Source organism: Chamaea fasciata, unplaced genomic scaffold (assembly GCF_029207755.1).
Source record: "Chamaea fasciata isolate MVZ Bird 193981 ecotype frontalis unplaced genomic scaffold, bChaFas1.0.hap1 SCAF_40, whole genome shotgun sequence".
NCBI lineage: Eukaryota > Metazoa > Chordata > Aves > Passeriformes > Sylviidae > Chamaea > Chamaea fasciata.
This window is the reverse complement of record NW_027094125.1, coordinates 1,905,346-1,931,253: the sequence shown is the minus strand read 5'-3', so window position 1 is coordinate 1,931,253 and position 25,908 is coordinate 1,905,346. Positions and strand designations below refer to the sequence as shown.

The window sequence follows — 25,908 nt, the reverse complement described above, 5'->3', positions numbered from 1 at the left end:
TCTCATCAGGTAAGATATTTTCCTGCAGGTTGCTTGTTCCATTTTCAAACTCTGGGGTTGAAAGGATTCCCAGGGAGGGGAGGAAGACCCGAGCTGGAATTCCTCAGCTGGGGTAGGCTGGGAAAACATTTAGGGACCATTTAGGACCAGCGTCCTCAGGGACAGCCATGCAAACCTGAGTGTGCTCATCCCTGTGTTCTTCCAGGTGGCCCAGGAGCTTGGTCTGAGCCAGCAGATCCTTTCCCACATGTTCCTTCAACAGGAACCTTCCTCAAGAGCCCCAGAGGTGAGTACAGCTGTGCCGAGCTGCCTCAGGACCCTTTTGAGGTGGGACTTCGGGAAGGGAACTGCAAGAACCCTGCAAGGGGGAAGCTGCTCGGCCGTGGCTCTCCTGTCCAGCCCTGAGTGGGTTTCATTTCTCTGTGCCTCATTTCTGGGCGCCCATTTTACCCCAAAGGAGACTTCTTTTCTCTGTCTGGTTGGTTTAACAACACTTTTGACGGGGAACACGAACAAAGAGAACAGGAACCTGATCTCTGATGGTGCTGTTTAATTTCACTGTAGTCACTGATAAGGACGGGCAAGGAGACCAGCTCCTTTATAATTTAAGATCACCTGTAGGTGGGGGGGGACTCGTGGGGCTGTGAATGACGCAGGGGAGGAGGCGTTCAGCTTTGCCGCAGAGCAAAGCTGGGTTTTCCATTCCCGTGAAAGTTTTTGGATGAAACTCCAGGAAAAACGGCATTGGTGTCCTGGTCTAGAGATGCCAGTCTGGTCGAGTGCTGTTGAAGTTATGGTGACGAGGTGGAATCCAGCTCTGATTGCTGAGGTGCTCTATGGTTCTGCCGACCCAGAGCGGTTTTAACCTTGGCCCTTGGTTTCATGTTGGCTCATTGTTTTTAGGGGTTTTTTTCTTCTCCTTCTGGGTGCTGAGGTCCATGGGAGTCTTCTTCATTTCCATGCCGGGTGGTGTCATTGGTGGCCATGCGGGAAGCGGCAGGGCAGGAAGCGGCAGAGGCAGCAGGGCCAGGGCGGGGGAGAGAAGCGGCAGGGGAAGCGGCAGGGCAGGGATGGGCACTCGGCGGGGAAGAATACAGTTCTAAGGGAAGAGACTTTGAGGTAAATGGCATTGAACAGGGAAAGCATTACAATAACAATGGGTATGGGGTAAACAGTATTTAACAAAGCAGACCTTTCAGTAGGTACTAGATAATGCGATAAGTAGCCTTTAACTGGGAAAAAGGCCGGTATGGGGTAAACGGTATTTAACAAAAGAGACCCTTCAATAGGTACGAGATAACAAGGGAACCGGTATTTTAACTGAGAGAAGGCATTTTACAGTAGAATTCTTTAACTGAGTTTAGAAACTTGGATTTTATTTCTTACAGTCACAGCACAAGCAATGTGCTCAGAGTAGAAATAGATTTCATATGTTTCAGCAGATTTTGAAATCGGTGCTCCATGAATGAACACGCATTCTTGTTGGGAGCAGAAGAGGAATTTCAGATGGTACTTTGGAATAGGACGGAATACCTCTGCCGTCCTCTTAGCAGGATAAAGCAGAGAAGGAACATTAGATCTCCATTCCAGACTATGAAAAGACTTTTTTTTTTTTTTTTTTTCCCAGACACTTGCATTTCATTTCATTCTTTTTTCTTTTCTTCGTTTAACACATTGCCCCTTCATGTCATCTTGTTTGGTGCTAAAATCCATGGTAAAGCATTTTCAGAAATCACTTCTGGAAACAAAAGGAAGCTCTCCTGGGACATTTCACAAAGGCAGGAAAGCTGTGACAGGGACAAGGGGGAGCGGCTTTAAGCTGAAATAGATGTAGATTGGATATTAGGGAGAAACTCTGGGCTGTGGGGGTGCTGAGGCCGGAGAAGCTGTGGCTGCCCCCGAGCCCTGCAAGTGCCCCAGGCCGTGTTGGACGGGGCTCGGAGCAGCCTGGGATAGCAGAAGGGAGATGGAATGAGATGATCCTTGACGTCCCTTCCAACCCAAACCATTCCGGGATTCTCTGCAATGAATTTAAACCCCACGATTCTCCCCTCACCACCCGCTCCCTCTCCTGCAGGCGTGGCAGGAGGCAAAAGAACACAAAGAACGACCCCGGAGCGGCGCAGGCAGAGCGAGACGCAAACGAAAAGCAGGAAGCCATGGGAAAGCGTCCGGGACGAGAGCAGAAACACGGGCAGAGAGCGGCACAGGGACATTCCCGGGCTCGCCGCTTCACATCCCTCCCGCCAGGCTCCGGGAAATAGAAGCGGAGCTGATCTGCGCTGACGAGGCGGACACGGAGTTCGGCTCCTGTGAGCCGGCGGCGCCGGCAGTGCCGGTAGCGGTGCCAGCGGCGGTGCCAGCAGCAGCAGTGCCAGCAGCGGTGCCAGCAGCGGTGCCAGCGGCGGTACCAGCAGCAGCGGTGCCAGCGGCAGCAGCTCGGGCTCCTGGCCAAGCCCGGGAGGACAGCCGCGGGCTCGGCGCTGGCGCGGGGCTCCAGGCGGCCCTGCGGGAAGGCAGCGCCCGGTGCCGGCAAGGGGAGTTCGCAGCAGCCGCCGCCAAGTTCTCCGCGGCGCTGGAGGTACGGTATCGGTGCGATTCAGGACGGCTCGTGTAGAACTCCGACTTCTTCAGAGGGCACTATAGCAAAGTTGATTGAAGGACAGGTTCTTTTTATACAGTGTTTGGGTACAATGAATAGGATCGCTCCTTTAGGGCACCACCTTTTTGCTAACGTCTCTACCAGTGAATAAGTTGGGAAAACACCAGGTGTCAGGAGGAGGATATCTACAGGGATTGTTTCGGGTTCCTCCTCACGATTTCCCAGGCCAGACTGAGAAAGTTTTGTCCTTGGCTCTCCCACAGGCTTCGAGGCACTGCCTGGAGCCTAAAATCTATTTTCTGACCACTGTCAGCTCCCCCAGTACGGGGCTAAAGGGCTGTGACCCCACGGCAAAGCCACGGCTGGGGCACGGGTGTGACCTGCAGGGCAAAGCCAGGGCTGTCCCCGCTCTCCCTGGGGCAGGACTAGCAAAGGGAACCAGGAGCAGCAGCCTGGAGTGCCTGGGGTTGGGGAGAAGTCCTGAAAACTGAAAACTGGGGTTATAAATAAGCCACAGAAGGGGGGAAGTGTTGGGCTGAACTAAAGAATGTCAGGTGATTTCGTATTTTTCTCCAGTTATTAACTGTATTAATGTGTGGAGGAAATTGAAGTCCCATAGAGTGAGGGGGAAAAAAAAAGCTTCTCTTTTTAATCTTAGCTCTATTAGCAACAAATGCCCTGTCAATAACTGGGGAGTTTTCACTCTGCCTCAGCGAATGTTTTCTCTCCACTCTGACTGCAATCCCTTCAGCCAGGCACTTGAAACTCTGAGCAGGGCACTGCATGTTTCTTTAGCACTGTTCTGCCAAACTTGATTCGAAAACATTTGTCAAATATTAGAGATTCCCAGTTCACAAGAAAATATCCTATTCTTAATTTTTTTTCCCTGCAATTGTGAAGTAATTTCTTAATCAATAAATACTATAGCAGTCAGTGAGTAAAATGACAAAGTGTCATCTTCCTTAAGGGCTTTTTTGCCCCCTGTATTCTGATATGAGCTGTGGTAGAGGCAGCACCATGGGTCACTTAAGAAGAGAGGAGGACTTTGTCTCCTCCTATGAGGAAAAGCTGGCGAATGAACATACCAGGAAAATGGATGAAGGAATTAATCCCTGGGATTGCAGACAGAGGGATTGGGACATCACAGAATTGTAGGGCTGGCGCTCCTCAGTGTAAGGGTTTAGGCTTCTTTTTTCTCTTGCCAAGGTCAGGATGAATACATGGGAAACGAAGGACTGAGTGTGGACTTGGACTGTTCATTATATCTTATCAATTTACAGTATTTACAGGCTCACACACTGTGAGGCACAACTAGCACGCCAGGAAAATGAGGTACAATGGAGTGCTTCTAACTCCTTCTGAGGCCTTTTAAATGATAATTACCCAGTACCAAGGTTACACTATATTATTTATGGTTTTGATCCAATAATGACCACTCAGGGCCTGCAATGTAGACCTTTTTCACCCAATTACAGAAAACCACCTAAACCCATGAAGAAGAAGGAAGAAGAAGGTGAAGAAGGACAAAGACAACAGCCAAAATCCTCCATCTTGACTCACATGTATTACCATACACTAAAACCCCAAATTCTAAGTTTCTAGGACTCCAACACCTCAGCAGTCTCTAAATCCAGCTCTCCTCAGAAACAAAAAACCCAGAACATCCCTGAAAGATGCTCCTGTCCTCTGTGCTGATTTTTGTAAGGCTGACTTTAGTTAAAGGCAGAGTCTATTAGACGTCAGTTTTCTCCACTGATCAGTGACAAAAAGCATTTCCACCCAGCAAATGGTGTATTTTAATATTTGGAAATCACGGTTTTGTTTCATGTGCAGCTTTGCAGCAAAGGCTTCGCTCCAGAGGATCCCTTGAAGTCCTCTCCAGATGATATTTCCAGGCTTTCCAGTTGGATCGAGTCAATGCTCGTCATCTGCTACTTAAAACTGGGGCAGCCTGACCTTGCTCTGCATCATGCACACAGGTGAGAGGAGATACAGATTAGATCCACTGCTGAGACTGAAATCCAAATTGAAGCTAAGGCTAGGAATAAATGCTGTGCAGGAAGAACCAGTGTGATAGTGAGAAAAGAGGAATCAAGCAAACACACCTTACACGTGGCACTGGTGTTCGGATCGGACTGATCATCTCTGTTGAAGGGTCAAGTTTTGCCCACGTTGCACCTCTGCCTTGGACAGAGAGTATTTCAGAATACCTCAGGTTCACCTTCTGATGCATTCCAGATGCACAGTGCTGCCGGGGAGATGGGCCAGACACCGGCTGCTCCTGTCAGGGGAGCTGGGGGTTAACAAGAGCTGGTGCTGTAGCAGTTTTGTTTATGTTACTTACATGCCAAAGGCAAGAGAGACTATTACCCCCGGAACATTTTTTTCTGGAGCAATACGCAAACCTCTAACGAAATTGCATTTAGGATAAAACCACAGTGAAATGAACCTTTAAGTGACATTTTTTAGTAATGTTTTCTTCATTGAGCACAGCTGGAGAGAGAGGAAGAGAGAGGGAGTTCCCCTGACGCTTGAGATGCAGCACTGAGCTGAGGCACACAGTGTCTGCCTCAGGCACCGCTTGATTCTCAGGAGCTTTTGAGAAACCCCAGTCTCACCCTGTCCATCCCTGTTCTCTCCCCAAGGAGCATCATTCAGAACCCCTCTCACTTCTGCAATCACCTGCGCCAAGCCGCTTGCTTTCGCTGCCTGCACAGATACTCAGAGGCCGCCAGGTACTTCTGCTGCTCGGGCTTCCACAGGGCTCCTCTGCATCCCCTTCCTTGCAGCAGTGACACATCCTCTAGGAGCCAGGCTTTTCCCAAATCTCTGGGAGCCTCGCCCTGGCTTTGCGTGTGTGATCTCAGGGGCAGCAGAGCAGAGCTCCAGCCCCCCCAGTTCACATTAATGTGAATAATCCCAACTGTTTTCTGGCAGAATTTGGTGAGCTTAAAAATGCGTTTGCTGATGTTTGTCTAAAAGTTGGGCAAGGACTGGGAGTTCTGTGTGAGCTTTGGTGTTCAGCTCAGCTGACACTCTTTGAGCAGGACCTCCTTTCAGCCTGGCCACAGAGCCCCTCCTGTGGCTGTCCCCTCCTGTGGCTGTCCCCTCCTGTGGCTGTCCCCTCCTGTGGCTGTCCCCTCCTGTGGCTGTCCCCTCCACTCTCTGCTTTGTCCCCAGGAGCGCCATGGTGGCGCAGTGTCTGTACGTCCTGGCCGACGGCGCGGGGCTGCAGACCAGTGACCTCCTGCAGCTGTACTGGCAGGTAACACCTGACAGCCTGGGCCAAGCTGGGAGGGACCCGCAAGGATCGCCCAGACCAGCTCCTGGTTCCCAAGAGTCACACCCTGTCCCTGGGAGTATTGTCCAGCTGCTCCTGGAGCTCTGTCAGGCTTGGTGCTGTGACCACTTCCCCAGGGAGCCTGTTCCGGTGCCCAAACAGCCTCCGGGGGAAGAACTTGTTGCTAATATCCAACCTAAACCTCCCCTGACACAACAATGCTGGATACGGCTGCTGGAGGCATTTCACAGAATTCACAGAATCACAGAATGACTGGGTTGGAAGAGACCTTCAAGATCACCGAGTCCAACCCATGCCCCAACACCTCAGCTAGGCTACGGCACTGAGTGCCACGTCCAGTCTTTTTTTAAACACACCCAGGGATGGTGACTCCAGTCCTTTATTATTCTTTCCATGAAAAGCTTTTTTCCTAATACCCAACCTGTATTTCCCTCGAGACTGTGTCCTTTTTTCGTAAGGCTTCATGATGAGGCTTTCAGAGAGCACAGAATCATTTTTTCTCTCCATCTGAACGACAGTTTCTCTTGTCCCTGTCTCCTGCTTGAAGATGGAGGCTCATGGATTCTCCACCCAAACCACCTGGTTGTTTTGTTTGGGGTTTTTTTTAACTAGCCTTTACCCAAGGTGAAACATATCATTTCTTTGCCCATTTTTAGGCTATGATTCAAGAAGCCCTCAGTGGAGAAGACTCTTTTTCTGCTCTGTACACACCTTTTGCGAAAGAGGACAAGGCTGACAAGATAAAGGAGGCCAACAAAACCTTTGCTGAGAAGTACCCTGATTATGTGCAGCACATATTTACAGGTAACAGCAGGTTTCAGCTGCCCTTAAGCACTGTGGATTCTGTTTGTGCAGCCGAATTCAAAAGGGTTGGAGACAGTTGGAGAGTTTGAGCTGCTTGGCCTTCAAACACTTCTGCTGCTCTGGGGAATTGGGCTGAATATATTTATCTCAGGCATCAGCAAAATTTAAACTGTTGATGCAGACAGGTGCAGAGCCCAAAGATTCAAAGCCCAGTGAGAGCTGGATGTGTTGGTTTTGTCATCTGTGTTTTGGCAAGGTTTCTGGAGACCATTTCACTCCTTCTTAGACTTCCCTTTTCTTTCCTGCATAAAAGTAACTTCTCTTACAGCTGTAAAGAAATATGACAGTGGAAATTATTTTCCTTTCCCTACGCAGATCCTTATGGAATTCACCTGTTGCCAGAGAAGGCTGAATCTCACCCTGGCCAGCAGTACTTACTGACTCTTGGCTTCAGAAACAGAGAGATTGGTAAAACCGTGGAAAAGTTTGTAACTCGAAAACTGCCAGTCTTTCCAGGTGTGCCAACTTGCTGAAGAACTGGCCTGGCTCAGGGGGGACCCCCACAATCCTTACTAGATCAGGTCGTGAGGGGTGTCTCAGGACCCATTTCCATCAGTGGCAGCAGCCCTGACAGCCCAGGCAGCTCTTCCCATCCTCTTCGCTCCTCCTGCAGTTCATCCAACATTCTGCCAGATCCCCTAAAGAAAATGGAGATGAATGAACGAAGCCTCTGTGGCTCTGTGATTTCATTTCCTAGGCCAGAAAATAACTTTCAGTCCCAGCATGGAGGAAGAAGCCGACACCTTTTGGCAGAGCACTGAGGAAAGGATCATGGCAGCCTTGGCTTTTATCGGAAGCACCAAGATAAAGGTGAATATCCCATTCCGGTTATGTGGTGTGTGGGAGGGACATGTGCTTTTGGGGAGGAATTCCTGCTGCTCATGCTCCTCCAGGGTCTGGAAATGCTCCCTGGAGAGGATCTGTTCCTGCTGGGGGCATTCCCTTGGATGCACTTCAAGAAGCTGCACCTACAAACAGAGTGTGGGTTGGACACTGGAAACACAAGAAAATCTTGGTCTTTCTGAAAGTCCCAGAAAAACTGCAATTTTTAAATTTTTGACCCCTCCCAATTCTCTCTTTGCTTTTGGAGATGAGATTCCTCTATTGCCACTACTGCAGTCTCAAAAGAGTAACAGGAAGAGAAAAAACTTTGAAATCAGGCAGGTTTTGCATTCCCCACGACTCCCCTCTTCTGTAAATGGATTTGGAGGAACAGGACCACACAGTTTGAGCAGAGATGAGCAGAGAGGTCTGCTTCCCAGGGCACAGGGAAAAGGAACGCATCCTGTCAGAGATGAGAGCAGAGTGCTGCCTTAGGGCTGCCCAAGCCAGTCCCCACTGTAGGAATTTACACTGCTCCCGCAGAGCAGTATTTTCCACTAGCTTTACACCTCCCCTCTGACATTTAAATGTTCTTGCTGCAGCACAAGTGCCCTCGCAGAAAAGCCAGGTGAGACCCCAGCAGCACAGAAGGCAGCAGCCAACTGACCTTTTCCCCAAGGAGGTTGGCACAGCAGCCCCGGGGTCCGGGCAGGGGCTGCCCTGGTGCCACGTCCACAGCAGCCAGGACAGGGAACTGGGCTGAACCAGGGGTTCATAACCAGCCTCAGGAATCAGTGTGGGAGCTGCCACAGAGAGGAGGAAAGCCCCAGGGGAGAAGAGAGAGTCACTGAGTTGGAACAAACAGCTGCCAGGTCCATGTCCATAGTCAGAGGAAACACATTCCCGTTCCCTTCAGCTTTCAGAGCGTTCAGTGATCCCAGCAAGACCAAACCTCTGACCCATGAGCAGATGGCAGTGCCAGTCCAACCTGGCAACAGAGATGGGCACAGAGCCAGAGCTGCTCTGCTGATGGGGACTGACATCTCTTTATGGCCCTGACAGAGATTTTTGGGCCACTTTTGTTTCTTTTAAAGTATTCCACTGTAGTAGTTTGAAGGCAAAACAAATGAGAGGCTTCAAGTCAGAGATACAATTTAATAGGAAAAAAGAAAAAAAAAAAGAAAGTAAAATAAAATCAATGCAATAATACAAAAGACCACTGACAGAGTCAGAATACAACCTGAGCGTAGTGATGGAAGCAGTCCAGATGAGGTGGTCTTCCTGAAGCAGTGATCCTGTAGAAAGGTCTGGTAGCTCGGGTCCTCTGGGAATCCAGTGGGTAAGCGCCCCTCTGGTGTTCAGAGTCTCAGCTTATATCCAGGCTGGAATGCTTGGTTTCTCCCTCTGGGCGGAGCATCCCACAATGGGATGGTGAGTCATGTGATAAGGCCTGATGGGCCCATTAACAGGAGGTAGTCCAGGAGGGGGTTATCTGTGAGCTGTGTAGCAAAGGTGTTGATGGGCCCATTAACAGAAGATAAGCCAGAGTGGAGGAGGCAGGGAGCACTGCCTCACCTGGTTTCAACAGTTCTTGAAGATGGTGATAGAATATACTTCAACCCAGGACATTATCCACCCCTTATTCTATTACCATCTACATCATCCCAAATCAATACCTTCCTTAAACTACACACACACACATATATATATATAATGAAATCCTACACACAGTTCTCACTTAAAATAAGGTCTCCTTGTGGTACACAGTGGGTGTCCCCATCGTTTTGCATCACCCACCAAGTATAACCAGGTCCTTGTGCAAAGACAACCCCACGGATGGGTTTGCCCTTGCCCGAGGTGGGATTAATCCAAACAGTCTTTCCTAACATACCTCTCATATGTACCACAGGGACCCTATCTCCATCCACTGTATGCAAGGATTCAGACTGGGAAGGACCAGCTCGATTGATGGACCCTCGGGTATTGACCATCCAGGTGGCCTTCGCTAAGTTCTGTTCCCAGTTTTTGAAGGTCCCTCCACCAAGTGCCTTAAGGGTAGTTTTAAGCAGTCCATTGCAGCGTTCCACCTTCCCGGCAGCTGGTGCATGGTATGGGATATGGTATATCCATTCGATTCCGTGTTCTCTGGCCCAAGTGCTTATGAGGCCATTCTTGAAATGAGTCCCGTTGTCTGACTCAGTTCTCTCAGGGGTGCCATGTCTCCACAGGACTTGCTTTTCCAGGCCCAAGATGGTGTTCCGGGCAGTAGCATGAGGCACAGGGTAGGTCTCCAGCCATCCAGTGGTTGCTTCCACCATGGTGAGCACGTAGCGCTTGCCTTGGCGGGTTTGGGGAAGGGTGATGTAGTCAATTTGCCAGGCTTCCCCATACCTATACTTTGACCATCGTCCGCCATACCACAGAGGCTTCACTCGCTTGGCCTGTTTGATTGCAGCACAGGTCTCGCAGTCATGGATAGCCTGGGAGATGCTGTCCATAGTAATGTCCACCCCTCGGTCACGAGCCCATCGATATGTTGCATCTCTCCCTTGATGACCAGAGGCATCATGAGCCCAACGAGCTAGGAACAATTCTCCTTTGTATTGCCAGTCTAGATCAACCTGAGATACTTTCACCTTGGCAGCTCGATCCACCTGCTCGTTGTTATGATGTTCTTCATTAGCCCGACTCTTGGGTACATGCGCATCCACGTGTCGAACCTTCACGGTCAGCCTTTCTACTCGGGTGGCGATGTCCTGCCAAATCTCAGCAGCCCAGATGGGTTTCCCTCTGCGCTGCCAGTTGGCCTTTCTCCAGCGGTCCAGCCATCCCCACAGAGCATTAGCTACCATCCATGAGTCAGTGTAGAGATAGAGCCTTGGCCACTTCTCTCGTTCAGCAATATCCAAAGCCAGCTGGACAGCTTTAAGCTCTGCGACCTGACTCGATCCACCTTCTCCCTCGGTAGCCTGTGCAACTCGTCGTGTGGGGCTCCATACAGCAGCTTTCCATTTCCGGTTAGCACCTACAATTTGGCAGGAACCGTCGGTGAAAAGGGCATATCGTCTCTCACTCTCTGGTAGCTCGTTATATGGTGGGGCTTCCTCGGCCCGTGTCACTTGCTCCTCCTCTTCCTCAGAGGATAATCCAAAGGTCTCACCTTCAGGCCAGTTTGTTATAATTTCCAGAATCCCAGGGCGATTCAGGTTTCCAATATGGGCGCGCTGCGTGATCAGGGCGATCCATTTGCTCCACGTGGTGTCGGTGGCGTGATGTGTGGTAGGAACCTTTCTTTTGAACATCCACCCCAGCACCGGTAGTCGAGGTGCCAGAAGCAGCTGTGCTTCAGTACCAATCACCTCTGAGGCAGCTTGGACTCCTTCATAGGCGGCTAAGATTTCCTTCTCTGTGGGAGTGTAGTTGGCTTCGGATCCTCTGTAGCTTCGGCTCCAGAATCCCAGTGGTCGTCCCCGAGTCTCACCCGGCACCTTCTGCCAAAGGCTCCATGACAGACCATGGCTCCCGGCTGCAGAGTAAAGCACATTCTTCACCTCTGATCCCGTCCTGACTGGGCCAAGGGCTACCGCATGAGCGATTTCCTGCTTGATCTGGGCGAAAGCTTGCTGCTGTTCTGGGCCCCAGTGGAAATCGTTCTTCTTGCGGGTGACCAGGTAGAGAGGGCTCACGATTTGGCTATACTCGGGAATGTGCATCCTCCAGAAACCTATGGCACCTAGGAAAGCTTGTGTTTCCTTCTTGTTGGTCGGTGGAGACATTGCAGTGATCTTATTGATGACTTCAGTGGGAATCTGACGCCGTCCATCTTGCCACTTCACTCCCAGGAACTGGATCTCTCGAGCAGGTCCCTTGACTTTGCTCCTCTTGATGGCGAAGCCGGCCTTCAGGAGAATCTGAATGATCTTCTCTCCCTTCTCAAAGACTTCTGTTGCAGTGTTTCCCCACACGATAATGTCGTCAATGTATTGCAGGTGTTCTGGAGCCTCACCCTTTTCCAGTGCAGCCTGGATCAGTCCATGGCAAATGGTGGGACTGTGCTTCCACCCCTGGGGCAGTCGGTTCCAGGTGTACTGCACGCCCCTCCAGGTGAAGGCAAACTGAGGCCTGCATTCTGCTGCCAGAGGAATGGAGAAAAAGGCATTTGCAATATCAATGGTCGCATACCATTTTGCTCCCTTGGATTCCAGCTCATACTGAAGCTCCAACATGTCTGGTACGGCAGCGCTCAGTGGTGGTGTGACTTCATTCAGGCCACGGTAATCCACTGTCAGTCTCCATTCTCCGCTGGACTTACGCACGGGCCATATAGGGCTATTAAAGGGTGAACGAGCCTTGCTTACCACCCCTTGGCTCTCCAGCTCACGAATCATCTTATGGATGGGGACCACAGAGTCTCTGTCGGTGCGATATTGCCGACGGTGCACTGTTGCTCGGGCGATCGGCACCTGTTGTTCTTCAACTTTCAGTAGTCCCACAGCAGAGGGGTCGTCTGAGAGTCCAGGCAAGGTACTCAGTTGTCTGATGCCTTCTGTCTCTAGAGCAGCTATGCCAAAAACCTAGCGGTATCTTCTTGGGTCTTTGAAATACCCATTTCTGAGATAGTCTATGCCCAAAATGCATGGGGCCTCTGGACCAGTCACAATGGGGTGTTTCTGCCATTCTTTCCCAGTTAGACTTACTTCAGCTTCCAGTACAGTCAGCTCCTGGGATCCTCCTGTCACCCCAGAAATGGAAATGGGTTCTGCTCCCACGTACCTTGATGGCATCAGAGTACACTGAGCACCGGTATCAACCAGAGCCGTATATCTTTGTGGGTCAGATGTTCCAGGCCATCGGATCCACACAGTCCAGTAGATCCGATTGTCCCTTTCCTCTACCTGGCTAGAGGCAGGGCCCCCCTATTCCTGGTCATGGCATACATTGCTCTCTTCTTGTAAATATGTTTCTGAGGTTCCTTCAAGAGGATCAGTCATATCATCATTCCTGTACCGTCTGGAGTTCTGTGCACGAGAGACCGGAGCAACATTGATTCTAGATGGGCTCTTTGTGGTAGGTGTTTCTCTTTTCAGTTCACGTACCCGGGCTGCTAAGGAGGAGGTGGGTTTTCCATCCCACTTCCTCATGTCTTCTCCATGCTCCCGAAGAAAAGACCAGAGGTTACCTCGGGGTGTGTATCCTCTCTCCCTGGCTGGGGAGCGCCTGCTCCTAATGGCAGAGACTCTCATTGGCTCTGGCTGGATATGGTAAATTTCTTCCTTAAGTTCTTTTTTCAGTTTCTGATGGCCTTCTTCAATCAAGTTCCGGACTTGCTCAGCCAGTCTTGTTTCCACAGATGAGACATGGGTACGAACTGGAGCAGTGACAGTGTCCTCGTAAATTCTTAGTTTATTAGCCAAGACACCTACCCTGTCCTCACCTTCCCTCCATTGCAGTGTTGCCAGGTAACGTGAGTACATCTCGGGTCCAAGCCGTGCAAATCTCAACCACATCCGTGATGTGCACTGGACACCATCTGGGTTTTTAGGAAATCTCTCATCTTCTGAAAAAATGATTTCCAACACAGCCAATTCCCTCAGGCATCGGATACCTTGTTCTATTGTGTTCCATTTTCCTTGATGCACTTGGAGGTCTTCTTTACAAAGGTATCTATCCTTCACACTTGTTAGCAGTCGCTGCCAGAGGCTGAGAGGTTCTTGGCTTTTCCCAATCCCCTGGTCAATGACCACATCCCGGGACAACGATCCCAGTTGCCTGGCCTCACTTCCATCCAGAATGGTGTCATTGGCTGCAGCGTCCCAGATGCGGAGCAGCCAGGTCAGGATGGACTCGTTGGTCTGGCGGGTGAATTCCCTTCGCAGGTCACGCAGCTCACCCAGAGATAGAGAGCGAGTGATGATTTCTGGCTCTGTCTCTTCTGCTGATTGTGAAGGTCCTGCTGCACCCTCATCAGTCACTATGCGGACTGATTTGGTCCTTGATTTCTTCTTCTGAACGGGGGCAACTGCTACTGGTTTAGGCTGTTCCGGTTCGGTGATGGTTTGTGTGGAGATGCTGATGGCACCCTTAGTCTTTTTTTCCTCTGTGACAGTCTGCGTAGATGTGGACACTGTTGCCTCACTTTTGGCTTCTTTCTCCTCTGTGACGGTCTGTGTAGATGAGGACACTGTTGCCTTGCCTTTGGTTCCTTTCACCTCTGTGACACTCTGTGTAGACACTGATATCGTTGCTCTGCTTCTTTTTCCCTCTTCCTCTTCCTTCAGAACACGCTGTATCACACCATGTAGTGTTTTGATTCTAAGCATGGTGCGGGCCGTGCAGAGAAGACAAAGCAGGACTAACAACAACATCATGCTGTCCTTGGCATCCAGAGGGTATTCCATATTTTCAAAAACTGCTGTGTCATGCCTGAAAAGCTGGAAAAAATCATTCTTCACCCCTCCCCACAGGGGCTGGGTGAGATTGTTGAGGCCCCAGATGTAGCATCCTAGACCAGAACAAGAAAACAAAACTGGGTGTATATTCTGAATAATGTTCATTGCCTCAGAGTTTATCAAGCAATGGACATAATAGACTACTAAAGCAATTTTAGTACCATACCCTGGTCTACGCAGAAGCATTAAGACTGGCAGATAGTACCCCAGTTGTGGAAAAATATAGAGAGATAGATATAAGACACATGTAAGCATGTTGAGCATCATAGAGAACAGGTGTCTTCTTCAATACAAAATTGTAATTCTGACTTTTCTCAGTGCCTTGTGCCCCACGTTGGGCGCCAAAAATGTAGTAGTTTGAAGGCAAAACAAATGAGAGGCTTCAAGTCAGAGATACAATTTAATAGGAAAAAAGAAAAAAAAAAAGAAAGTAAAATAAAATCAATGCAATAATACAAAAGACCACTGACAGAGTCAGAATACAACCTGAGCGTAGTGATGGAAGCAGTCCAGATGAGGTGGTCTTCCTGAAGCAGTGATCCTGTAGAAAGGTCTGGTAGCTCGGGTCCTCTGGGAATCCAGTGGGTAAGCGCCCCTCTGGTGTTCAGAGTCTCAGCTTATATCCAGGCTGGAATGCTTGGTTTCTCCCTCTGGGCGGAGCATCCCACAATGGGATGGTGAGTCATGTGATAAGGCCTGATGGGCCCATTAACAGGAGGTAGTCCAGGAGGGGGTTATCTGTGAGCTGTGTAGCAAAGGTGCTGATGGGCCCATTAACAGAAGATAAGCCAGAGTGGAGGAGGCAGGGAGCACTGCCTCACCTGGTTTCAACAGTTCTTGAAGATGGTGATAGAATATACTTCAACCCAGGACATCCACAATTGTCTTCAAGCCACAAACATGATTCCACATTATTTCGATCACACATCAGCTAAATTAAAAATGGCCAAACTTCAGCTACAGACTCAAGCACTACCACTTACTTGGATAGGAAAAAATAATATATTTGGGGTTTAACAGAACAAACACTTCTTTCTGCTGCCCTCTTCCTCATTTCTGGATGCAAACATGTGATCTAATTTGTTCTGCTCAGGCTGGTTTTGACCAAACCCACTCAGTGCTGAACCCAAGCTCATTCAACCATGGCACCACTTAAGAGAAGTCAATTCTGCCCCCCTGGTTTTGCAGCCACACAGCCTGGAGTTCAGAACATCATTTATACACACTCTGTTGTGGCTGAGATAGGAAAGGAAAGCTGGAACATGCTCCAAACCGGCCATGGTCCTGCTGCCTGGAGGCCAGAGACCACCTCTGCAGGTTTCAGTTCCTCCAGGGTCTGTCTTTGAAACCATGGATTGGTCTGCACCCAAACCATGAGCTGACAGCCTGCATGCTTTCCCGAGACTGGAAAAGCCATCCAGGAAAGTCAGGTGACATTCAGTGGAGGGGGTGATGGAAAAACCCCTTCCAAAGGAGAAAATTGTGTTGGTGTTTGTTATCTGCTGTCTCCGCTTCCCATCTATCACGATGACATCTTTATTTTCCTAGTCTTCCTAGAGAGCTCGTGGCAAGAAAGTCTTTTTGGTGCCTCTCTGAAGGCTGTCCCAGCAGCATGGTCTGAAAGGTGCTGGCTGGCTCACTGCTGACAGCAGGACCAGCCAACACAGATGAGAAGCCTGGAGGCACAGGACACCGAGGATCAGGGTGCTCCCTGTGCCTCTCCTCTCACCTTCTCTTTTTTTCTGGGCACACAGGATGAGCGTGGCCCCTGTACACGGGCCATCGAGAAGTTCCACCATGCCAGCCTGCTCAGCCACCTGCAGAGAGGGGAGGAACACGCCCAGGTGATGACCCAGGCCATGGCTGAGCTGGCCACTGTTCCCTACCTGCAGAGAGTCTCTCAGGAGGATGGCCAGCTGGTAGGTTTTGATTTCCAACACTTGTTTTGGCCTCTGCAGGCTGAGAGAGGGAGAGCAGGAAGGGCCAGGGCAGAGTTCTGTGCTGTTGCCATGTGCTCTGGAAGTCCTTTCTTCAATGTAGGGACCTGAAAGGGTTCTCAAATCCTCCTGCAGTGCTTTGACAGAGGAGGAGCTGATCACCTGCAAGGGTGACTGACAGAACCACCAGGACTCACCTGTCACTGTCTATTGAAAATCCCTTCTCTGCCCCCAAAACCTCTCCAAATTGGTCTGGAAACATGATAGCAATGACTCAGCTCATGCTGCCTTGACACCTCTGACACCTCAGAAGGCACCTGCAGCAAAACAGCCTGAACTGGGGTACAGCTGAGAAGGAGGGGGGGGGGAAAGGAGGGAAAACTGATTTTCTGTGCTGGGTGCATCTAACAGACATGCTCCCTGTCTGGGAACAAACCTGTCTGCCAGCTCCTGGTAATTTGTCAGACTTGCTGCAGAGGTGAAGAATCCGTCAGGCTGTTGAGAAACACGGACTGGGCCCTTGGCAGACCCAACCCAGCTCCAGCAAGAGCCAGCAGTGGGATGAGTGCTGCAGCCAACGAGGCCAAAAGGGATGGTTTCCAAGGGGGTTGGGAAAAAAGAGGAGGGGGGAGCATCTCCTTGCTGTGGATCAGTGGCCAGGTGGTGTCTCCTCACCTCCCCTGAAGGGATGCCTCAAGCCTTCTGCCTTGAGCACACCCAGGGATGCTGGTACCTACAGACACGGTGCTAGTAGATCTTAATTCCTTGTCACAAGTAAAATGCTTGTGAAGAGACTCCAAAAATGTTCGTTTGGATTCCCTTTAACTTAACCCAACGTTTTGGAAGATAATTTTTTTAGAGAGCACCAACAGCACAGGTCTCAAGTACCAGTTTTCCCCAGTTTGTTCCTAAACACTGATGTTAAAGGGCAGGACACCCTGGATCCAACCCGTGTCTCTCTGTCTCTGAATTAAGAGTAGAGGCAATAAAGGTATTTCAGATCTACAAGAATGCAGTGCAAGGGCTGAAACAAAGAGGAGTTGGCCGTGCTCAGTGTGTGAAAAATGAGTCGCAAAATCATCATTCAAGGATTTGAATTCGGGTTTATTTTGTGCGTTCAGAGAAATGATTTCTCTGTGAATTCCACACTGATTGTTTGTGTCCCGGTGCCACAGCTGCAGTCACTGATGGCAGACGCCGTGGACATCCTGGCAGGAGGACCTGGAGAGCGTGCGTGGGCTAAAATACAGAAGGTAACAAACAGCCTGCAGCAAAGGGCAGGAAATGTCCCTGAGCCTGGTCTGTTCAAACGGCAGAAAAGACAGGAGGTGCCAGGGTGAAACCAGAGCAGGTGAAACCAGAGCAGGTGAATCCTGACCCGTGCCTGGGCTCAGGCAGCAGCCGCAGGGAGACGTGTCTGATTCGCCTGGGAGCCAGCGAGGGTCCGGCTGCATCCCTGCCGTGCAAACACCATCGCTGCCGCGGCACCAGCAGCAGCGCAGTCATGTCAGCACCTGATGTGCCAGATCAGTTCTAATTCGGGGGGCTGGAGCCCACTCCTGTTCTATAAATATGAAAAGCACAGGCAGACCGTGCCAAACAGCAGTTCCGGGTAGGGACATCATTCCTCTGCTGCTTGCTGGTGGCATCCCCAGCAGCGCAGACGCTGCTGGATGGCCCTAAAGGAGCTGCCGTAAATCCTGCTGCTGTTCTGGTGTCCCCTTTGCCCTCACTCCACACCCCACCCACCACCTGGGACCCATTTTCCTTCCTCTTTCTGCCCTTGGTGCTCACGCAGAGACCAGCACTGCCCCCAAAACAGAACAGGCACGTTTAACAGAGGAGGAAAGTCGTGCAGACACTTTAATTTGGTCTCTGGCTGTAGGGTCCTGCGGGCTCGGTGGTTGTGGTTAATAGGGCCAAGCACTATGGGATCAGTCTTCCCCAGACTCCCCATATGCCAGCTGAGGACTTCCAAGGCTTTTCTTTCAACGTCTTCAAGACAAGGCTGGCATCAGAAACGCTCTCTCTGCTCCTCTGCACGTTTCTGTGCCGAGCACATCACAGCAGAGCCGCCCCACGAGGCTCTTTGGAGAGCCCCAAGCTCCCCGTGCTCCTGTGGCAGTGGATCTTTTGGCAGCAAAGGAGCCAAAGCCCAGGCACAGGTGCCCCTCGAGCTTCAGCAGCACAGCAGAAAACCCTTTCCCGTGGCCTCGTGCACGGTGCAATGTGCAGCCCATCCCCTGAACAGGTCCCCCTGGGCAGCTCCATGGGCACCAGGAGGAGGAGGAGGAGGAGGAGGCAGAGCTTCTCTCCCAGACTCTTTGAGCCCTGGGTACCCCAGGGCAGCAGATGGAACGGTGCAGAAACTTTCCTGCTTGCCTCTGTCAAAAACACACCCCCTGGCTGACCCAAAGCACGGCCAGAGCATCTGGCACAGCTCCAGGCCAGGCCAGGGCTGAGGACACTTTGGGGACAGCTCAGGACATGGATCTGTACAAGAGGAAGCCACACTCAGACTGATTTGCTTTGTGCTGTGCCTGAAGAAGCCACACGTCACTGAATGCCTGTCAGCATGGCAGAGCAGGAGTTTTTTTTTTATTATTTTTAATTATTTCAGCTTTAAATGCAAGGGGCAGATTGTTTCTTTAGATCCTCCCATGATGCAGGGTCTGTAGAGCAGGGCTCTGTGTGAAGGGAGTCTGTTCCACAGCAATGAAGGAATTGAATCCAAACAGAAATGGAGAAAACAAAAATAACGACAAACTCGGGTATCACTGCTGCCACCAGTTGTCCAAGAGGAGCCTCTGTGTATTTTTCTTTCTAAGTGCTATCAGTTTTGAAACAAACAAACTGCAGCGGCTTTGAAAGTTTTTATGGAAGCAAATGGACTTGCTTGTGACACCACTTCTTTGGGATTGCAGGTGGCACTAATCGAAGAGTACCTGAGGGAGGGAGAAGAGTATTTCTTAAGCACCCCACACGTGCAAATACCCGGAAGGGAAAACATCGACTGGACTCCAAAGGGACAGAAATATTTGAGGCTGAAAAATACAAACATGTTCATTCCCAACCCAGAAAGCTTGGCCACAGGGCCCAAAAAAAGACGCATAGTTTTTGCAAAAAGTTGACTTTGTAGGCATTTTGTAGCTGTTGATAGCAATCTGATAGATGGTAATCTCATTTTACATTGTATTAACTTGAAGTTGTATTAATGTAAATTTAAATTGTAGTCAATTATATTTAACTGTATAAACATAACTTGTATTTTAAATTTAAGTGGTATTACGTAGTATTTAGTGGCATTAACTTTAGTTTGCAAATTTCAATTCAGATTGCATTCATTTGTATTTACTTGTAGTAATTTTAAATTGGATAAGTTTAAGTTGCTATTGTATTAAACTGTATTTAGTTGTGTAAATTTAAGTTGTATTACTTTCAATGGTATTGAACAGTATTTAGTTGCATTAACTTTAGGTTATGTGAATTTAAATTCTATTAACTATTGTTTAATTGCATAAAACTAAGTTGTATCAGTTTAAATTTAAATAGTATTTACTTGCATTAACTTTAAGTTATATGAAATAAGGCTTACATTCCAGTAAGTTAGATTTACTTGTATTAATTTTAAGTTGTATGAATTTCAATTTAAATTGCAATTGATGTTGTAAACTTTTAAGCTGCATTTGTTTAAATGTCAGTTGTAGTAAACGGTACTGAACGGTATAAAATGTGAGTTGTACGAGTTTCAATTTAGATTTTATTCAGTTGTGTGAAATCTTACTAGGCTGTATTTAATTTAACATTACCAGCAACACCAGCCTTGTGCTCTGGGCATATCCTGTGTCCACGCTCAGTCCTGTCCTGCTGGCCCGAGCAGCTCTGGACACGGGGACCCCTCCATCCTAAGCTGGGCAGAGGATTTTGTCACATTATCCCTTTTCTGACCCAGAGATGGGGCAGCTGAGAGGCGTTTTAAAAACTTTTATTCCATTTTCAGCCTCGTGTGAAGGGTGAGACAGTACAGATGTTATAATTAATGCCATCACAATCAGGAGCCAAACTATTTCCTAATTACAACACATTATAAGGGTTTTTTGGCCTGTCAGCTTTTGCCACACAATGCTGTAATGCCTTAAAGCCAATCATCCAAAATTACTCCTCGTGGGTCCTACTACAATGCATCTTTCAAAGTTTAATTTCTCCAAAGTATCCAGTCTTATTTGCAAGGCCATCATTTGAAACTTGTTTCCAGTTCCATTTCTCTCTCAACAACGTCCGTCCTATTCCATGGCATTTCTAAGTCAGCATTTCTTATCTCAGAGTTTGCATACAGACACATATACTGTGTGAGCCTTCCGTCAGGCTTTGAGAATTCTCTACAAATCCGTTTCCCACATCCTTTCCCTGAGTCATCGGGACCACCCGAAGGGGAAAAGTGGCCCTGGAGGCTGCGGGAGCTGCAAGGGCAGGGACACAACAAGAGGGGAACAGGAGAAAGTGAAAAAGAAACACAACAGGAGGGGAACAGGAGAAGGCAAAACAGAAACACAGCAAGAGGGTGTGAAAAACGAGGTTTGCTTTCTTGGTAAAATTTAAGAAGTTTAATAAAAAGACAATTAGGATACAGAATTGTTACACATTCAATAGATCCTAATGCATGATTCAAACATTCCTCCTGAGTTTGAATTCTCTCTGTTCAGTTTTAACTCCCCCCGAACCATTTTATCTTGCAGACCCTTCTGCGAGTGGCTCCATTCCTCTGCTAGCACAGGTTCAATAAATTCCTTCTTGGAGCTTTGATTCACCACTGTCTTCATCTGGATAATTCAGGAATGCCGGAGGACCCTCTTCATCCTCCTGGTTTAGCCAGTTTAGATGTTATAAAAACGGTCTTTAACACTATGCCACAACCCCCGCAAAAAATATACACATTCATCACATCACCATTTCTAAACCCTTTTAATAATAAAAGAAACTAGATGAATACAGTAAAACCTTCCCATGTTATATATGTAGCATTCATTTTAGTATTTGTGAAAAGCCAACTTTATAGTATGTACCTATAACAGCTCCAAGGCAGGTACCTGAGATGATTTTTGGAAACTGGATCTTCTGTGAATCAACCTGACATTGTTCCCAGGCATCTCTCAGTCTCAACCTCCAGTTTCAGGACAACAAATCCTGTCTGGCAGCCCCAGATTGCTCCAGGGAAGCTGACCTTGATCAATTTCCGCTTTTGCAGTGAACCTGCATCCTCCAGGATCTTCCTGAGACTCCTCCCAGGTACCTCCTGGAGTCTTTGGCTCACAGAGGTCTAAGGAGCTGAGACCCCGGGTAGCAGTCCCAGAGGGCTCCAGGGAAGCTGCCCGAGGGGATTTTGTGCCAGGAAAGAGGAAAGAGCTGTGCAGGCCTGCAGGAGCACAGGGGCAGCCCCGCTGTGGGTGTGAAACGTGGGGTTGTGCTTCCTCTCAGGTAAAACAAAAAAGGTGGCCGGTGTAGTTGTTGTGAAATATGTCGAATGAGGCCACGGGACAGTTATAAAAATGAGTTTTAATAAACAAATGGAAAAAAAGCATGGAAAGAGGCTTTTGGACAAATATTTTGCATGCTTATAAGTGAATAATGTGAGTTTTAATGTTCTCACAATATAAGTTTTAAGGGGTTTTTTAGGCCTTTAGCATGTAGGATAGAAGAATGCATAAGTATTATTATTTGCTTTGAAACAAAATTATTGTAAGCTTTGAGCTGCTTTGTAGTGAGAGGTTTTGAACTACAGCTTTAGGATTTAAAAAGTGGTAATCACCTAAATAAAAGAAGGAAGTGAGCTTATCGTAAGGAAAAAATAAAAAAAGTTAAAAAAATTGAGGATCCTGGAAAGGAAAACTGGACCCCATCATCACAGATGCATGATCCTGGGAGGGGAAGCCAAACATCACCATCACTGATTTATGGCCCTGGAAAGAGGAGCTGGGCCTCACCATCACCGACGTATGATTCTGGGCACGGGAAACTGCACATCACCATCACTAATTTACAACCTTGGGGTGATAGAAATTCGACGTCACCAATAGAAACTGATCACAATGGGGTATGGAAATCGGACTTCACAAATAGAAACTAGGAGGAAACCACCAAAAAAATACCAGCAAAAATCAGCATTTGGTGTGCAGCTGGAGGGGAAACCCCCCCACTGTACCCAGCACGCTGCTTTGCTCACATTTTATCGTTTGAATTACCGAATTAATAAATCGATTGTTGCTTGATATATTGGCTGAGTCAAGCTCTTATTCCTTCCGTGGGGACTCGGGAGCAGCTGAATGTGGCTCCTCTTGTGTCAGGGTGTGTCTGTGTGCCCCGCTTGGCACCTTGAGGAGCAGCTGGATGTGCCTGTGGCTGCGGGCTGTGTCTGGGGTGCTGCTGGCCACTGAGGCTGCCTGCTGGCAGCTTTGGGGGTCTGGGGGGGAGTCACATCTGCCCTAAAACCCCCACCTAGCCCCACAGACACTCCCAGACACCTCAAACCACCCCACAGGCCCTGGCCAGGACTCCCCCAAACACTCCCTGCAATATAAATAGCCCTAAAAGCCACCAAAACCCCTTTCCATCTCCCCCAAATTCTCTCCAAGCCACACAGCCTGGCCACGACCACCAAAACCCCCTCACAGACTGTCCCAAAAGCCCCCCAAACCTCCTCCCAGTGATCCCAGGAGTCCCTAATACCCCTCCCAGTCCCCAGTGGCACCGACCAGGAGAGGTTGGTGCACAGGAACATCCCCAGCCAGGAGCAGCTCGGGCACTTCAGCAGCGATTTGGGCACTTGTGGGGGGGACACCCTGGATGGGGAGACCCAGGCCAGGGACTGGGACAGACAACCAGAATTCCTGGAGAACAGCCGGGCTCAGGGGGACACGTTCTGCCAGCACAACTAGGAGACTGTAGCCCCATCTGCCTGGCTTTACAGCCCTACAACACCCAAATCCTCCTGAAGACTCCTCTGAATCCCAAATTCACCTCAAAATCCCAGTAAAATGGTGCAGCTTTAGATCTCTTTGTTTCTTTATTTTTTACCCCAGTTCTTGGTGTTTTGATGGGATAAAGATGGAAATTATTTAGGCTGGAAAAGACCTCCAAGGATCATCTTAGCTTTGTTCAATGTCACCAGAAGAAACAATTGGATGGGGCATGTTTTTTTAGGGTGTAAATGTTTGGGTTTTCTTCCTTTTGTTCCTTTTTATAGATTTTTTTTCCCCATTTCTTGCTAGGAAACACTAACAACTGGGCACTTAAGAAAATGAAAGAAGTGATCAAGCTCAGGGGAAGAGAGCATCTGGTTGCACTTCTTTTACTTAAGAATTTCTTTCTGAGGGGCAGAGATATCGAGAGCATCGGGCAGATAAAAGATGGGGCTGGGGCAGCTGCTGGCTCTCTCTCTCTTGGCATCAGAGTGTTAGGAAAATTATTCCACAAACATCAGAGGTTTCTGTCCAAAAAGGCGACAGAGGAATCCTTTTTCTTTATTCGAATAAAGGGAGAGACCATGAGGCATTTCCCCTGGGGTCTCTCAAACTTTTGGAGGATACAGCCTCCTATTTATCTTCATTTCCCGGCCGCATTTCCCTCTCTCTTTCTCCATTGGCTGAGGTACTTGAGAGTTACAGACTTCCCGGAGTGCCTAACACCTAAAATTCCCCTTTAATGTATAATCCCCCTTTTAATTTTCAATTCTTACAGAATTTATGGGGTTTCCCCCATTGTTTCTTTCTTCTTTCAATATCCAGTTTCATTTATCAGCAAACCTACAGTTTGTTTGTAAAGGCAAATATCTTCTTTTCCATTCATCAATCAGTGGAATCCTCCCCATTGTTTCTTTCATCTCTCAGTGCTGGTTTTACCTACCAGCAGATCCACTGCTTGTTTGTAAAGACAAGTCTGTCATTCCTCTCAAGAGGAGGAAGGTCGGAGCTGCTGCTTGGGGAAAGGAATTCCCTGCTGCTGCCAGAGCCCAGCCCAGAGCTGCTTCTTCTGCCATGGGGTGATCCTCTGCTCGTGAGAGCCGCCACTGCACTGGGACCTCATCATCATCACCTACCTCACTGTTAGAGATGAGTACTATGATGATTGGCTCTCACAATTATTGGATGAATACTGTGTGTACATTAAAAGAAGTTCTGTTGATGTATGGTTGCGTTATTGTAGTTTGTTGTTTGGACACCCCCAGTTCTCTCTACAGCTCCCTTTGCCCCCCTCTGTATTGCTGCCACTGGACAGTCTGGGTTGGTCCTTTCTCCTTATTCAGTCCTTTGTTGTGTTTGTTGAGGTTTAATAAAGCTCTGAAATTTTAAAGTGAGCGGTCGTTTCTCACAACTGGGGACTCATCTGGCATTAAAACCTCGTCTCCATGGCCCTAGGAGATTTTCGACGAGAGTTCCACCCCCTGATCTCGCAGCTCGATTGGCTTCTCCTGGGGTCATTGCTGATTTGCAGGTCGACACCTCGGGGACAATAAAGGACCAAATAAGGATAAAGAGGAGGGGGAAGAAGGGGAAAGGCCCCCTGAAAACCTGCAGATGGAAAGATTTGGAGGATTGAGAGTATTGGGCGAGGGGGAGACGGAGTCCGGGAGTGTGCTTGGGGTGTGAGTGGGATGCAGTCTGGGAGTGTGGTTAGTGCGAGAGTCAGACTTGGGAGAACTGGTTTGAAAAGGCACTGTTCTCATAACTGGTTTGAAAAGGCACCATCCTCATCATTGGTTTGAAAAGGGACCATCCTCATAATTGGTTTGAAAAGGCACCATCCTCATAACTGGTTTGAAAAGGCACCATCCTCATAAGTGGGATGGCCAGATTGCCCATAATCTGAGTGCAGGCACCTCAGCTCTGGTCAGCACTGCACAGGATCTGTACCTGAGTCTGTTGGAGCTTGAGGACATTGGACAGTTGGGTGGATTTGGAATGTGTCAGATTGGAGGCAAGACACGAAGTGCACAAGAGGTGGGGAGAGGCTGTTGGAAGCACCAGGCACGGAAACACCAGCCTGGCTGTGCGGGGGTCTCCAGGCCACGGACCCTTGCATGGGGCAGCTGGGAATGGGGAAAGCTCGTACTGGGGAGGCCTGGCATGACAGCACCTCACCTCCAGTCACGCTGCAAGAAGGACTCCATTTTTGGATGGCAAAGAAGAGTTGAGCGGCAGACTTTGGGAGGGCCCAGGGTTGGCTGATGTCATACCAGGGGTATAAAAAGTGGAGCTGCCATTTTGTGGATGAGCCTCTGGCAGTCGGCCGCGCTCCCAGTGCTGTCCCTTTCTCCTTTTGTTAAGGTTCAATAAACCTTTGAAATTTTAAAGTGAGTGCTTGTTTATCAAGTGTTACTCATTAAAAGACAGACCTAGCACCATCTGCTCGGGTGCCCTGACCCTGAGTTTGCCTCTCCTTGCCCTGCTGGGAGCCAGGCCCCTGCTGCCCCACCCCGCTGCTTCTTGTGCACTGCTCCAACCTTTCCCTGCACTGTAGCCCCACACCCCTGCCTGTATGTAGTTACACTTAGAGTTATACTTAGTTTTTTTATTCGTTTTAGGTTTTTTTAGGGTTTTTTTGAGGTTTAGGTTTCAGTGGGTTGTAGGTGCGAGATTTTGGTGTTTTTTGGTGGTTTTAGTTTAGGATAGGTTTAAACAATTTTAAGGGAAAAAAAACAGTTTAGGGAGCTTGTTTGCTTCAGCTAGCTAAACTAACTAAAAGCAAAAAGAATAGGTTTTTGTTTGGTTGTTGTGTTTTTGATGAATACATAGGGTTTAGAGAAAAAAATGTGTAGGAGTGAATGCTGTTTTTCTAAAACAAATTGTGTGTGGGGTTTTTTTGTTTGTTTTGTTTTTAGAGCTAGTTTTAAAGACACAGAACACATACAGAATATACAGAACAGATGACTGGGGATAT

The 25,908-nt window shown here is 48.8% G+C and overlaps 1 protein-coding gene and 1 pseudogene across 1 annotated transcript; one reads left to right on the top strand and one right to left on the bottom strand.

The window, feature by feature from the left end:
• The window catches only part of LOC136303661 (uncharacterized), a 372,218-nt pseudogene that overhangs the window by 30,845 nt on the left and 315,465 nt on the right, over positions 1-25,908 (bottom strand).
• On the top strand, positions 226-19,106 carry LOC136303671 (spermatogenesis-associated protein 16-like). Its single transcript, XM_066207261.1, has 11 exons — positions 226-286; positions 2,078-2,581; positions 4,436-4,581; positions 5,248-5,337; positions 5,783-5,867; positions 6,560-6,707; positions 7,083-7,223; positions 7,465-7,577; positions 15,793-15,957; positions 17,151-17,228; positions 18,900-19,106. The coding sequence occupies exons 1-11, from the start codon at positions 248-250 to the stop codon at positions 19,104-19,106; spliced, it is 1,716 nt and encodes a 571-aa protein (XP_066063358.1). The 5' UTR covers positions 226-247.

Bases quoted from the DNA above. Each gene is read 5' to 3' on its own strand.
- LOC136303671 (XM_066207261.1), top strand. From the start codon at position 248: ATGTTCCTTCAACAGGAACCTTCCTCAAGAGCCCCAGAG. The intron at 7,224-7,464 runs GTGTGCCAACTT...TTCATTTCCTAG, and splicing joins AAAACTGCCAGTCTTTCCAG to GCCAGAAAATAACTTTCAGT. The intron at 15,958-17,150 runs GTAGGTTTTGAT...CCGGTGCCACAG, and splicing joins CTCAGGAGGATGGCCAGCTG to CTGCAGTCACTGATGGCAGA.